Source organism: Lottia gigantea (assembly GCF_000327385.1).
Source record: "Lottia gigantea unplaced genomic scaffold LOTGIsca_206, whole genome shotgun sequence".
Classification (NCBI taxonomy): domain Eukaryota; kingdom Metazoa; phylum Mollusca; class Gastropoda; family Lottiidae; genus Lottia; species Lottia gigantea.
This window is the reverse complement of record NW_008708434.1, coordinates 123,916-137,503: the sequence shown is the minus strand read 5'-3', so window position 1 is coordinate 137,503 and position 13,588 is coordinate 123,916. Positions and strand designations below refer to the sequence as shown.

General features: G+C 32.7%; 1 protein-coding gene across 1 annotated transcript; it reads left to right on the top strand.

Moving 5' to 3' along the window:
• Nucleotides 1-2,324: 2,324 nt before the first annotated feature.
• LOTGIDRAFT_143498 (hypothetical protein) lies at nt 2,325-12,787 on the top strand (the record flags this gene model as incomplete). Its single annotated transcript, XM_009053964.1, has 16 exons — nt 2,325-2,573; nt 3,012-3,354; nt 3,756-3,923; nt 4,178-4,292; nt 4,668-4,895; nt 5,520-5,697; nt 6,044-6,190; nt 6,559-6,677; nt 6,939-7,042; nt 8,855-8,954; nt 9,207-9,412; nt 10,093-10,160; nt 10,576-10,677; nt 11,140-11,324; nt 11,871-12,034; nt 12,546-12,787. The coding sequence occupies 16 exons, from the start codon at nt 2,325-2,327 to the stop codon at nt 12,785-12,787; spliced, it is 2,718 nt and encodes a 905-aa protein (XP_009052212.1).
• Between the last annotated feature and the right edge of the window lie 801 nt (nt 12,788-13,588).

Genomic DNA, 13,588 nt, shown 5'->3' with positions numbered 1-13,588 from the left:
TTAACTCTTCACTACAAATATTTGTTACATTTATCTGTAGTTAATTACAATTTCAAATACAGAAATGCCATGAAGACATGTTAGCTCAAATACCTCGCATATTTCCGTCATTGAAATATTTTAACAGCTTTGCTTCATTATTATTTGTCATTAAATAGTGCATATCATCTTGTTTTTTTATAAATTGTCAAACTTACTTTTTACCTATCTGTACAATTTTAAAACTTTATTTGTGTGTAACTGCCATATTTTCTACCTGTAGGATTAGAGTCATTAGAAGATATAGCTAATGAAGATCCAGGGGCTGACAGTGACTGGGATGGGGAGGGTGAGGAAGAGGAAGAGGGGTCAGAAGAAGAAGAAGATGAGGAAGAAGAAGACGATGGAGAAGAAGGAGGTCAGTATTTTCATTGATATTTTTAAAACAGCATAACTCTGAATATCATGGGAATCCATTGTGGTGTGTTAGTAGCCTAAACTCCTTTTCCTTTTTAGAAAGCACCATGACATGAGTATAACAAAGTCCTATAGCTGGTTCCGTTTTTAATACAGAAAATGTGATTTAAGTGAGCATTTCCCTTATTGCACACTGCATGGTGTTTTGTCTTTGTCTCAACTCTATTGCAATTTTAATCTTCTTTAATTTTCTACTTCAGAAGAAAGTGAAGACAGTGATATGTTGGATGAAGAAAATTTAGATAAACTAGAAGATGAACTGGGGGAGGTTGATCAAGAAATCAACGAACATGATAAAGAACTGGAAGGGGAGGAAACTCCAGCTGTTTCTATGGAAACAACAGATCCTGATTTACCGTCCACCTCCGCTAAACCTCCACCATCCTCGGCTAAAAAACGCAAACGTAAAAAGGATAAGAAAGACAAGTCAAAGAAAAAGTTAAAGAGTAATAAATCAACTTATAACAGAAAAAATATCAGGTTAGTTTCTGTTAGATAATTTTTTATTGTGCCATGCCCTTTGTTCTGGCAAAATTTCCCTTGTTGCACACTGCATCGCTTTGTCTTTCATACTAAATTCATATCACTGAAGGTGTTAATAACTTTCGAACTGTGTAAACGTCAATACTTCCCTATAACGCTGGGTTGGAACACTGTCTTTTCGTGGCAGTGGAACAAGTCAGTCGGTAGCGAGTTGCGTTGTCATCTGCTAGGTGCTGTGGGTTCGAATCTATGTCACTGCTAGTACTTTCGAAAGTCTGTCTGGTTTCTGCTTTCACCCCCTCTTATCCTTTCACATTATTATAGTTATTATTGACTATTGTTTCCACCTTACATTAAATGAAATTATTACTATTATTATAAGCTTCAAAGATAGACGACAACTTTTGGATATTTTCTAGGAAAATCATCAAAGAAGCTGATCTAGATAAAGATACAATAGATGCCCAGAACGAAGAATTCGAGAGAAAGAAAAGGTTGAATGAATTAAAGAAAAATCTGGTCCAGAAACCAATCAAAGAAGAAAAGGATTCCGAGTTGAAATCTCTGTTACAAGGTTTGTCTTTTATTAGACTTATATTTTAAATTAACGAATAGATAGAACATTAAATAAGTAAGAACACTATTATGGATATACTACTCCTTCCTTTAATTCCTACAACGTTTCAAACAGGAATCTTTATCAAGCACAAAATAATAATGATAGAAAACAGAACAACAAGTATATATTAAATAATTTAATATAAATTAAAGGAATTAGTAGTATATCTATAATAGTTGTTATGGTGGTTCTTTTTTAAAAGCATCAGGACCTTGTTTCATTCCAATTTTCCATCAGATGTTTGTGGTCCATATAATTATCGGTAGCTTTTGTGTTAATGTTATCTTAAATTATCCTATATTTTAGCTGCAGAAGACGAGGCAGAAGAGGCCAGTAAAAATAACGATGTGATTATTCTAGAGAAGAGTGAGGTAGAAAAAGAGGAAGAAAGGGGTAAGTCTGAAAGTGATTCGATATTCTTTACGTGGGGTGATTAACTTCGATCTGTTTCTCAGAGCAGGTAAATTCTAGTTTTACCAATTTGTGACTTTATTTTGATAAGAAGATTAGATTCAAATTTGCCTTAATTTCTCCTATTTAGATAGAAATGAATTAAAAAACAATATAATTTATTTCATCAAGAGAGATCAGAAGAATTATAATGGTGGTAACATAGTCTGAAGATTGATTGACACATCCATCTATTGGTTCTAAGTTTTGTCAATTTTGCTTATATGGGAAAAAACATGGTGTTCTTAAAGAGATATTTTGGATGTTAAACTCTGTAGTATTTCTAATCTATAAAAGTGATTGATTTAACCTTTTTATGTTATTTAATATTATAGAAGTGATAGAATTAAGTTCTGAAGATGAAGATGAAGAAGGAGTAACGATTGTACAAACAGAAGATGATTTAATCGAGGAAGAGGATATGAATAATGCTGGTTCTCATATTAACGATGATGCTAATTGTCCTGATGAATTGGGACGTGTTCTAGTCAATCTCAGTCATCCACCAGCTGATCCTGATGTGTTCCTGACCCCACAGATAGCAAGAGCCATCAAACCTCATCAGGTAGGCAATGTCATTTTTGAAAACTTCTCAATTTTTTTTTAACTGATTTGGAGTTTGCTATTGACTTTGAAGAAGTTATATTAAAGAGGTTTTCTATTTTTCTTGTGTGTATAAGGACCATTATTTTGTTACTTCTGATTTGCATAATTCCAAATTTTCTGTCAGATATCTGTGGTTCCTGTAATTATAGAAATGTTAAACTGTAAATGAAGCCACTATCACAAAAGGTTCTCAGTAATAAGATATTATTTTTCAGTGAAATTACAAGAAAGACAAATACTGACTGAAAAAAAACCTCTTTACAATTACATAATGATTGGCTTATAGACGCGAAATTATATTTTAATTTCTTTCTCTCTATGCCAAAAGATTTCACCAAAGAGCTTGAACGGGCTTAAATCTAACATGGCTTAAGAATTTTTCTGTGTATATTTTCAGATTGGTGGAATAAGGTTTCTATATGACAATGTTGTAGAATGTTTAGAAAGACACGAGAGTACGCCAGGGTTCGGTTGTATTTTAGCTCATAGTATGGGCCTTGGAAAAACTCTACAGATGATTGGTTTTATAGATATTTATTTACGTTATACTAAAGCTAAAAAAGCCTTGTGTATCGTTCCTATTAACACGTTACAGAACTGGATGGGAGAGTTTAATATGTGGGCACCAGAACCGTGCGTTATTCCACCGGAAATGTTAAATGATGTTCATCCGAGAAATTATAAAGTGTTTTTATTAAATGATAATTATAAAACTACTGCAGCTCGAGCTAAAGTTATTGGTAAGTTTTTTCTCTTTTTTTATAGAATTTCATTGGTAAATCTTTTTTTCATACAGTTATATATTATTAGAAAGAAAGATTTATAGATTATGTGATTATCGTGCAAAATATTTTTGATACAATTTACTTATTGGATGGTTTGGTTCAACTGTCCAATAGATAAAAGTTGAGAGTGTTTCATCATGTTAACAATTATTAAGCGTCTTAAAATATCTTAGGCCCTTTGCGATAGTGATGTCATAAAACTTCTTGCTTCAGTTTTAGTTTTGCAGGAACCACAGACATCTGATGAAAACTTAAAATGGTGCAAATCCATTCTATCAGTGTCCCTGATACACACAAAACTAAAACTTATTTACAATTTATAAACTATAATTATTTCTATATTCTATATCTTTCAGCCCAATGGAAGGAAGAGGGAGGTGTATTATTAATGGGGTATGAGATGTATCGACTTCTCTCCTCCAAGAAAACGTTTGCCACCAAACCAAAGAAATCCAAGAAAATCAGTCTGGAACCAGAAATTATTGATGTTGATGAAGAAGATAAAAATAAATCATTAATGATAGGTAAAGTTTATTAAAATTTTGATTTTAAGGGATGAAAATGAGTTAAGAAAAGGTACCAAATCAAATGCAACTATCCATCTAAGTTCAGCAGACCATCCCTTTCAGAGAGTTCACAACCTGATAATGTTACTACGGTATATTTGTAACACACCAACAATCAGGTAGCTCTGTTTTCTTTAACCTACACTTTAACATGCGTAACTCTAGAGAAGTCAGCTCACCCCCTGTCAGTAGTGTTGTGTTTTATTTTATAGATATATTTGGGGCGTTAGTGAACCCGGGTCCTGATATTATAATCTGTGATGAAGGACATAGAATTAAAAACAGTCACGCTGGTATTTCACAATCTCTTAAAAATATTAAAACAAGGTTAGTATTAAAATAACAAGATTACTTTTCCTCCATGAGTGAAATTTTCTATGTACACCACATTGAGGTTCGTTCATGAGGTGTGTTTTGTTAATATCATTAATTCTTATTAGAGTTGGGTGATATACTGTCAAAGCGCTCAATATTGATACTTGTTATTCACAATATATATTGCTGGACCTCCAATCTGATTGTATTTGTATGATCCTATTCTTAGATTGTTCAGATGTAGAGAAAACAGGATGTATTCCTAAGCATCAATTTTTCTGCCCAACCAATTAATTCTATGAACTTGTAGCATCTCTGTCCTTTTTCTGAAACTTAAAACTTAGCTTTTGTTAGTTATATTATTGTAATCAATATTTAACATTGCAGACGGCGAGTTGTATTAACAGGCTATCCATTACAAAATAATCTACAAGAATATTGGTGTATGGTAGACTTCGTTCGACCCAATTTTCTCGGTACTAAGACAGAGTTCTCTAACATGTTTGAACGACCAATGAGTAATGGACTATGTGTTGATAGTACAGATAAAGATTTACGAGTAATGCGACATCGAGCCTACGTTCTACATAGTTTGTTAGAAGGCTTCGTTCAACGGTAAGTAAAATTTATTTATATGAAATTGGGAACAACTTGAACATGAACATAAGCAGTCTGCTATATTTTCAGACATTAAAATCATATTATGAACACAACTTTTTACACTGTAAGGTCTTGCAAGAAACAATTAATAAATGGCTTCTATGATTGCAGACTAGAACTAGTAATTATTAGTAGAGCTGTTATTAGCTATATTTGCTAGAATACAAACAAATCAAATTGCTGTACTCACAAACTTCTGTGATACAAGCTATAATACGTAGCGAATATGTCAAGTTAAAAGGACTACTTGAGTTGCCTTATCATTATTCATTATAACGACTTTACAAGACTTGAAACATGAAATGTGACTATTGCAGTCAAGGTATAAGTACCAAGTTCATATATTCATAATAAAGTCTTTTACGAACTTCTATGATACAAAAATAGTGACTATTACAGTCAAGGTATTGGATTGCAGTCTATAATCCCTTGACCATTGTGAAGATAAAAGGACTACTGATTGACTAATCATTATGAAAACAGTCCAAAATGGCTGCCTTGTTGATAAACCTAACCACAGAGTAACTGGAGAATGGTTAGTTTGAATATAAGGTGATCATAATATATTTTATATTACAGCCGAGGTCATGCTGTTTTAAATCTCAGTCTACCAGAGAAGAAAGAATATGTATTTATGATTAGAATGTCTCCCATACAGAGGGCGCTGTATAATAGATTTATGTCTACTATATCTGACACGGCTCTCGGTTCCTGGGCCAACAATAACCCTTTAAAAAGTTTCTCAGTTTGCTGTAAGGTAAGATTAGAGAATTTCTTTACTGATAGACCATAAATTACTGGCCAGTTAAATCTGTTGTCAGTTATATTCAATCGCAAGGCATTTGTATTAAAATAGCATACAAAGAAATTTGAGTTGTTTCAGATTATATAAAAAAAGTACTTCTTGAGCTTCACTTTTTCAAGATTATTGTCTAAAAGTTGTCTTGATAATTACTTTAGAGCTCGATAGAGATCCATTTCAACTTGCTGCGACACTTTGATATCTCAGGTTTGAAGAAACACTTAGAAACTGTCATTGAAAAGTTCAAATGAACTGTATAATGTTTGGTTATTTCATATTTTTGTTATGGTTAATTTGTCAGATTTGGAACCACCCTGATGTTCTCCATAAAATCGTGACCCAGAGGAAACTAGATGATGATGATTTAGATCTGGAGGGGAATGAACAGGGAGGGAAGAAAAAATCTAAAGTCAAGGACACGACTGATGGCATGATTACTTACGACTGGGTATGATATATTAACTGAATTTCTCATCTTCATTTTGTTATTTATTTTGAACATGAAAGAAAAAAACATCCATATTTTACAAAGAAAACATCAAGTTCAAAGATCCATGTCTTGGTTCTTGGCCAACCCTAGGCATTGATCTTCATTTACAGATTAGTCGACTCTTAAGGAGGAAATATAAATCAATTGAAATATAAGATTTAAACATAGCCTAACTTAAAGTTCCTGTGTTTATCTTGGCATGGAAAAAAAAGATTTGATCCCAGCATTTGAGCATAGAAAGAAGGGAGTCCCAGTTTTCAACAGGATTTGTCAGATGTCTGTGGGTAATTTTTATGTTAAGATCTTTTTGTGCCCACTATTTTCAGGCGGATGAACTGATGAAAGACTACGTACCTGGAGTTCTAGAACATTCTGGTAAAATGGTTTTTCTTAACTCCATTATAGAAGAGTCTCTTGCTGTCGGTGATAAATTATTAATATTTAGGTAAGAAAGATGGCAAGTATTACATCAATAATCTTGTATATCCTGCCTCATTACAACACATACCAATTGTTATATTTAATGATTTGGATTGATAAAAGGAACGATATTAGCTTTAAATGCACCTACAAGACGCCTGTGTGACGTTTATAGTTCTTGCTATTCCCGAAAACTTTGATCCGATTATAACCTTTCAATTTCAAATGGCTGTAATTCTTGTCTCTTAATAACTTGTTACTTTTTCAACATTTATTTTCTCTACAGTCAGAGTTTGTTTACGTTAAATCTAATAGAAGAATACCTGTCACAGAGAAATGTTCCTCGTCCAGACATGAATGAAAAATGGTGTAAAAACAGATCTTATTTCAGTAAGTTACATTATTCTTATATCGATTAAACACTGGGCCTTTAATCAGCTGTAATCAATTGATAATATCTTGTAATCAACTATAATCAATTGATATCATCTATAATCAATTGATAATAACTAGTAATCAGCTGTAATCAATTGATAATAACTAGTAATAAGCTGTAATCAATTGATAATATCTAGTAATCAGCTGTAATCATTTGATATTATCAAGTAATCAGCTGTAATCAATTGATAATATCTAGAAATCAGCTGTAATCAATTGATAATATCTAGTTATCAGCTGTAATCAGTTGATAATATCTAGTAATCAGCTGTAATCAGTTGATAATATCTAGTAATCAGCTATAATCAGTTGATAATATCTAGTAATCAGCTGTAATCAATTGATAATATCTAGTAATCAGCTGGAATCAATTGATGATATCTAGTAATCAGCTGTAATCATTTGGTAATATCAAGTAATCAGCTGTAATCAATTGATAATATCTAGTAATCAGCTGTAATCAATTGATGATATCTAGTAATTAGCTATAATCAGTTGATAATATCTAGTAATCAGCTGTAATCAATTGATAATATCTAGTAATCAGCTGGAATCAATTGATGATATCTAGTAATCAGCTGTAATCAATTGATAATATCTAGTAATCAGCTGTAATCAATTGTTAATATCTAGTAATCTGCTGTATTCAATTGGTAATATCAAGTAATCAGCTGTATTCAATTGGTAATATCAAGTAATCAGCTGTAATCAATTGATAATAATATCAAGTAATCAGCTGTAATCAATTGATAATATCTAGTAATCAGCTGGAATCAATTGATAATATCTAGTAATCAGCTGTAATCAATTGATGATATTTAGTAATCAGCTGTGTTCAATTGATAATATCTAGTAATCAGCTGTAATCAATTGTTAATATCTAGTAATCAGCTGGAATCAATTGATGATATCTAGTAATCAGCTGGAATCAATTGATGATATCTAGTAATCAGCTGTAATCAATTGGTAATATCAAGTAATCAGCTGTAATCAATTGATAATACCTAGTAATCAGCTGTGTTCAATTGATAATATCTAGTAATCAGCTGTAATCAATATTCTGCTGACATTTCTAACCGGTATATTTTGAATACCTTTCAATTTACCTGTCTTTAGCGTTAGGACAGCCATATTGTATCTGTAGCTTACAGATGTTTTATTTGATTGATTTGATATTGCCAGAGTTTGTAATATTTCTGTTATTATTTTGTTATTGATATGTTCCAATGATGTAAAAAAAAACTAGTAAGTTAAGATGTCGATCTATTTTAAACAGATCTTGATATCACATGACTTATTAATCTTCTTTCATTCTCATTAGTTTAAGTCTGAGGAACATTGATAACTTATAATAATAACACAGGTATTGGTGGGGGTGGGGGGAGAGTAAGGGGCTAAACCTTACTAATAACACAGGTAATAAACTATCAACTGTTTCAAATAAGAGGTTTCACCCGTAATTCCAAGACTGATTGGCCAGTTTGAAAATTACATGTCATGAATATTTATAACCCTGGTTCCTAAGTCACAGAGTGGAATCAAGTGTTTACAGAGGTCTAGTAGAGTATGTGTCAGGGCTGTTGATTTATTTTTTTGGCAACCGGACATTTTTCAACAACCTGTGAAATTTGATCTCAATTTCCCCTTGAGAAAAGGTCTACAGGTATTGTCATGATGTTAGAGGTTAACTGTGTCATTTTACCAACTGTTTTACTTGATCACTCATACTATATCACTAACTAGTTTATTGTTTTATTAATTCAGGATTAGATGGAAGTACATCAGCACAAGAGAGAGAAAAATTAATATCTCAGTTTAATCAACCCAATAATGATGTATCCTGGTTGTTTTTATTGTCAACTAGGTAATGAATATTATATTTATTTATATTTACTCTTAGCAATTCACGTTTAGGATCACGTTGGATCAAAGATGGTTCCCAAATATTATGTGGATTGAATTTTCTCCCAATTCAGAAAAAATGAAAGTTAAATGAATTGTGAAAATTGAATGGATTCCATGGATAACTTTTTCTTTTTCATGTTGGTTTTAAAATGCACTACAATGTATTTATTTCTGAACTATCATATAGTAAGATATTTTTTCTGTATTTCAGGGCTGGATGTCTTGGTATTAATCTAATCGGAGCCAATCGAGTGGTAGTATTTGACGCGTCGTGGAATCCATGTCATGATTGTCAAGCTGTTTGTCGTGTGTTTAGGTTCGGACAGAAGAAGAATAGTTATATCTACCGTCTAGTCACTGATAATACGCTAGAGAGAAAGATCTACGATAGACAGGTCTCAAAACAGAAAATGTCCGGTGAGCTTTTCCATCTTTAGATTACTATAATAATATAAAACCTGGCAGCCCTTTCACAAACTGTTTGTTTAGAGGAAGTGCCAGTCTAGAAGCTTTTTCTTCAACAGATCAAATAGTCTTTCAGTCAGGACTTGTTAAGCTTGCTATTTCAGATGACATGTTGGTTAACTGAGAATAAGCTTACTGCTAAGAACGGTTTCACTGTTATAGTTGAAATTGACCATAGACACTGAAACAAGAAAAGTAGTGGGGACCCAAGTTCAGATTTTGTCATTGATTTCCTCTCACTTTTCTTTTCCTTGTAAACCCTACACATCCAACCCCGGTAACCCTGCCAAGAATTTTTCACCCCGCCAAATTTTGTTGGGATCGAACAGTACATAAGACAGCTTTGCCGAGTCTGAAGAGTTCAATCCTGAACGAAACTAGTCACTGAAAATCAGGGATAACTGGTCAATAAAGCCAATCTTATCTCATCTGACCATAGACACTACTAAATCTTCCTTACCTGGTTCTCAGTGAGAGCAGAATGGGAAATCAGAATGATGGAAACAAAATTTATACGTGTTACAGCTACATCCACATACCAGACATGAATTCTCCTTCTTAGTTTATTTCTAAGATTCATTCTATATCCCAGTTAACATTTCAATATATAGTATATAATATATTTATTATAGATCGTGTTATTGATGATTTGAACCCTGACAATATGAGACGAGGTACTAATGATTTACTTCAATATACTGTAAGTATTATTATATTACTAAATATCTTAAGCTTGCTATCTGTTTCTCTACCACAATATTTCAATGATTGGTGTACTCAAGTCAACATCTTTATTAGGTCCAAGAAGATTTATATGATAACCGTTATGATCATCTTTGATTTAGTTCCTTTCATATTAGCATCACAATTATTGTAAACATAACTTTAACCCTGTGCCAGTGCCTTTTATTGAATAGTAACTTGTTACTTTTCAATCACCCTAATCTCAAGTCAACTAAATCTAGTAGCTTATCAGATTTTACTAGTAGTTGAAATTCTAGTTTTTCCCAGATTCAACCAGTCACAAGATTAAACTGGGACCCAAATCCTCTCCCACCAACACATCTCTCTCTATTCATTAATATTTGGGAGATTATATTTAATTTTTTTTATAGGATCGTGATTTTCCAGAAGTTGAAATTGGAGAAGAGTTTAAAGAATGTGAAGATATTGTAATGAGAAATGTTTTACAGAAACAGGGTAAATGGATCACAGAGGTGAGATTTCTCTAACTAATAATACTGATGATATATATCTCAGAATATACCTCCAAATTTCTTCTATTAAAAAAGATTATGATAATCAGTTTTTGTAAGATGAAATATCAACTCCATAATACTACTGAGAGTCTTAAAATATCATAGAAGATTCTTCTAAATACAATAGTTTCAATATAATGATCTATTATAATAATAATACCTCTTTTCTCTTACCCATCTTCATTAGCCCACATGGTACAGAAAAATAGGACTTAAAACTCCATTCATTTCATTTCATCTTCTTCATGTTGGAGAATATACCTTCACTGAATAGAACAACTTCAATAATAATAGTCAAAATTACATTACATTACCCCCCAAACATTTACAAAGTGGTATTTACCTAGAGATAGAAAACCCTGTTTTAATGATTATATTATCTACTCCATAGTTTGTTAAATATTGTACGTTTATTTTTAGCTACCTTTTACCCATGAATCCCTGCTGCTAGACAGACGAGAGTTAAGATTATCGAAGAGAGAGAAACAGTTAGCTAAAGAAGGATACGCAAGAGATAAAAAGATGAGTGTATCATACAGTCGACCCTCGTATTCGGCTTTCTACCCGAATAATCAGGGTCTACCTATTCTACGCAATCAACAGGGGTAGGTTTCTAACTTTTATTTTATTTTGGAAATGCAAAATATCCAGGTAGTATTTTATAGAGTACACAATCATAAATTGTTTTTGTCTGGAGATTGTAGTTTAGAAGCACAAGATGCCATGAGATGAAGGAGAACTTTGTGGATTGAGGAAGTATATCAATTATAGATCAAGTATTTTAAAATGAAAAGTACCCTGCACAAGTTTTAACTGACGTTGTAATATTTAGATTTTATTTAAAAATAATATACAGAAATACAAGACTTGTGGCTCAAAATATAGAGTGCTACAGGCTGTGCACGTTAAAGATCCCTCGACAGTTGGATCTCGAAAAAGAGCAGGCTAATGCCGCTGTCCTGGCAAAATTTCCCTCATTGCACCTTGCATAGCATTGCCCGTCTTCATTAGCCCACATGGTGTCGAAAGTAGGACGTTATACTCCATTTCATTTCATTTCAGAATATAAAACTTGTCTTGTTGTAAAGGTTATTATTTTATTAGAGATAGATATAATTAATATGTAATATGTTTTGATATCTATATTATAGTATGATGGTGAACCGAGGAGGCTATATGAGACCAGTAGCTAGTGTTAAACCTATGATATCAACTCCAGTACCAATGGGGTTAAAAACAGGAGCTAAGGGGTCAGGATTGGGTAGTAATATTATGAGACCTGGTGTTTCTGTACATCAAGTTATTACCACTACAGGTATAGTTTTACAATAGTTTTCAAACCTCCGTGTAACTTTGTATGGACTGCACCCTTTTCCGTCTATCTGCTCAAAAGATAACAGAAACTTCAATGGTATATATCCAGTCTGCAACAATTAAATAATTTTTTGAAATTTGATGTTTTTGATTTAGAATTTAGAGTCTAAAGAAATACTAAAACACACGAAAATCACATAATCCCTTCAAATATACCTCAAACTAGAAATTTCACTGTCTATTTCTATATATGTATATGTGTTTTTTATATATGGCATAGACTCACTAAAACTTTCAAACGTGAATAATTATGGATACACCTAGATTTGAAGGGTCAAATTTCTATGATGAGCTGTGAACACTATTACTGATTATGTAAGCTAAAAAAACCCAATTCTATTTCTGAACTAAGGTACGATTGGTTGAACAGAAAGTGAAGGTGCTCCTTTACATCAAATTAGAATAAAAGGCTACTTTTGAATCAATCACAATGTTTCTCTTGTATCTTTCAGAAATTGTGTTACCCGGGTCTAATACAGCTACGCAGGCAGGAACAGTGAATCGTATCCCACCAGGCCAGAAAGTCTTGGTTATCAAGACATTAAAAGGTGTCTATATACGGACGGCTGATAAGAAACTGTTTGCCGTCAGATCGAAGGGTTTACCAGGACCGTCGATGGCGCCACCTGGTCCGTTGAATTTATCATCATCATCATTAACTACGTTGTCATCTACTCAATCTACAGGTAATTAACAATTTATATTTAGAATTTTCATTCTTTGTGGAGGTGGCTCAGTTTTTTAGATGATTGCTTTCACTGGGGTATATCTTGGGATAGGTAGAGACAAAATGAATTACCCAGATTCCTCAGGAAGTTCTCTGGTCAATATTCTTTCTTTGACGAGGTGGTATAGTTAATTAAAACTAACACTCAAACTTCTAAAAGTTTTGACTGTTTTCTTTCGTCAATGATGCAAATGAAATAAACATGTGACAGGCTAATGCCAAATGACTTGTGAAAAATCAGAAATATTGTAAATTTTAAACATTAACCATAAAATTTTCTTTTCTTATATATTATATTAGCATAGCCTACATTTTCCAATTGCATACATTGTCGGGAATCTCTCTCAGGCTTATTCAACCAGTCGGAATTGGCCTATTTCTAAGTTGCATATTGTTTATTTCAGGGTTACCAATAACAAGTACATCTTCAACTGCAACCCCATCAAATTTAAATATTAAAATTATCACCAGTTCGGGAGCGAGTGTCGGGAAGCTGGGAGATAAACGACTGATCATAAACAGAAATAATAACAGTGCTACCGTGAAAGCCATGCCAAAGATCATACGAACTCCATCCAAAAGTCCAATAACTTCAGAATTATTACAAAGTGACTTACTATCCAGTATATACTCTCAAACAGACAGCGTGAACGCAATATTACGGAATCAAGATTCAAACTCTAGTGATAATACAACTCCCTTTAGTGATAAAACAGGGGACACAACTGTGACTACTACATCTCAGACTACAAGCATTTCTTCTATTGC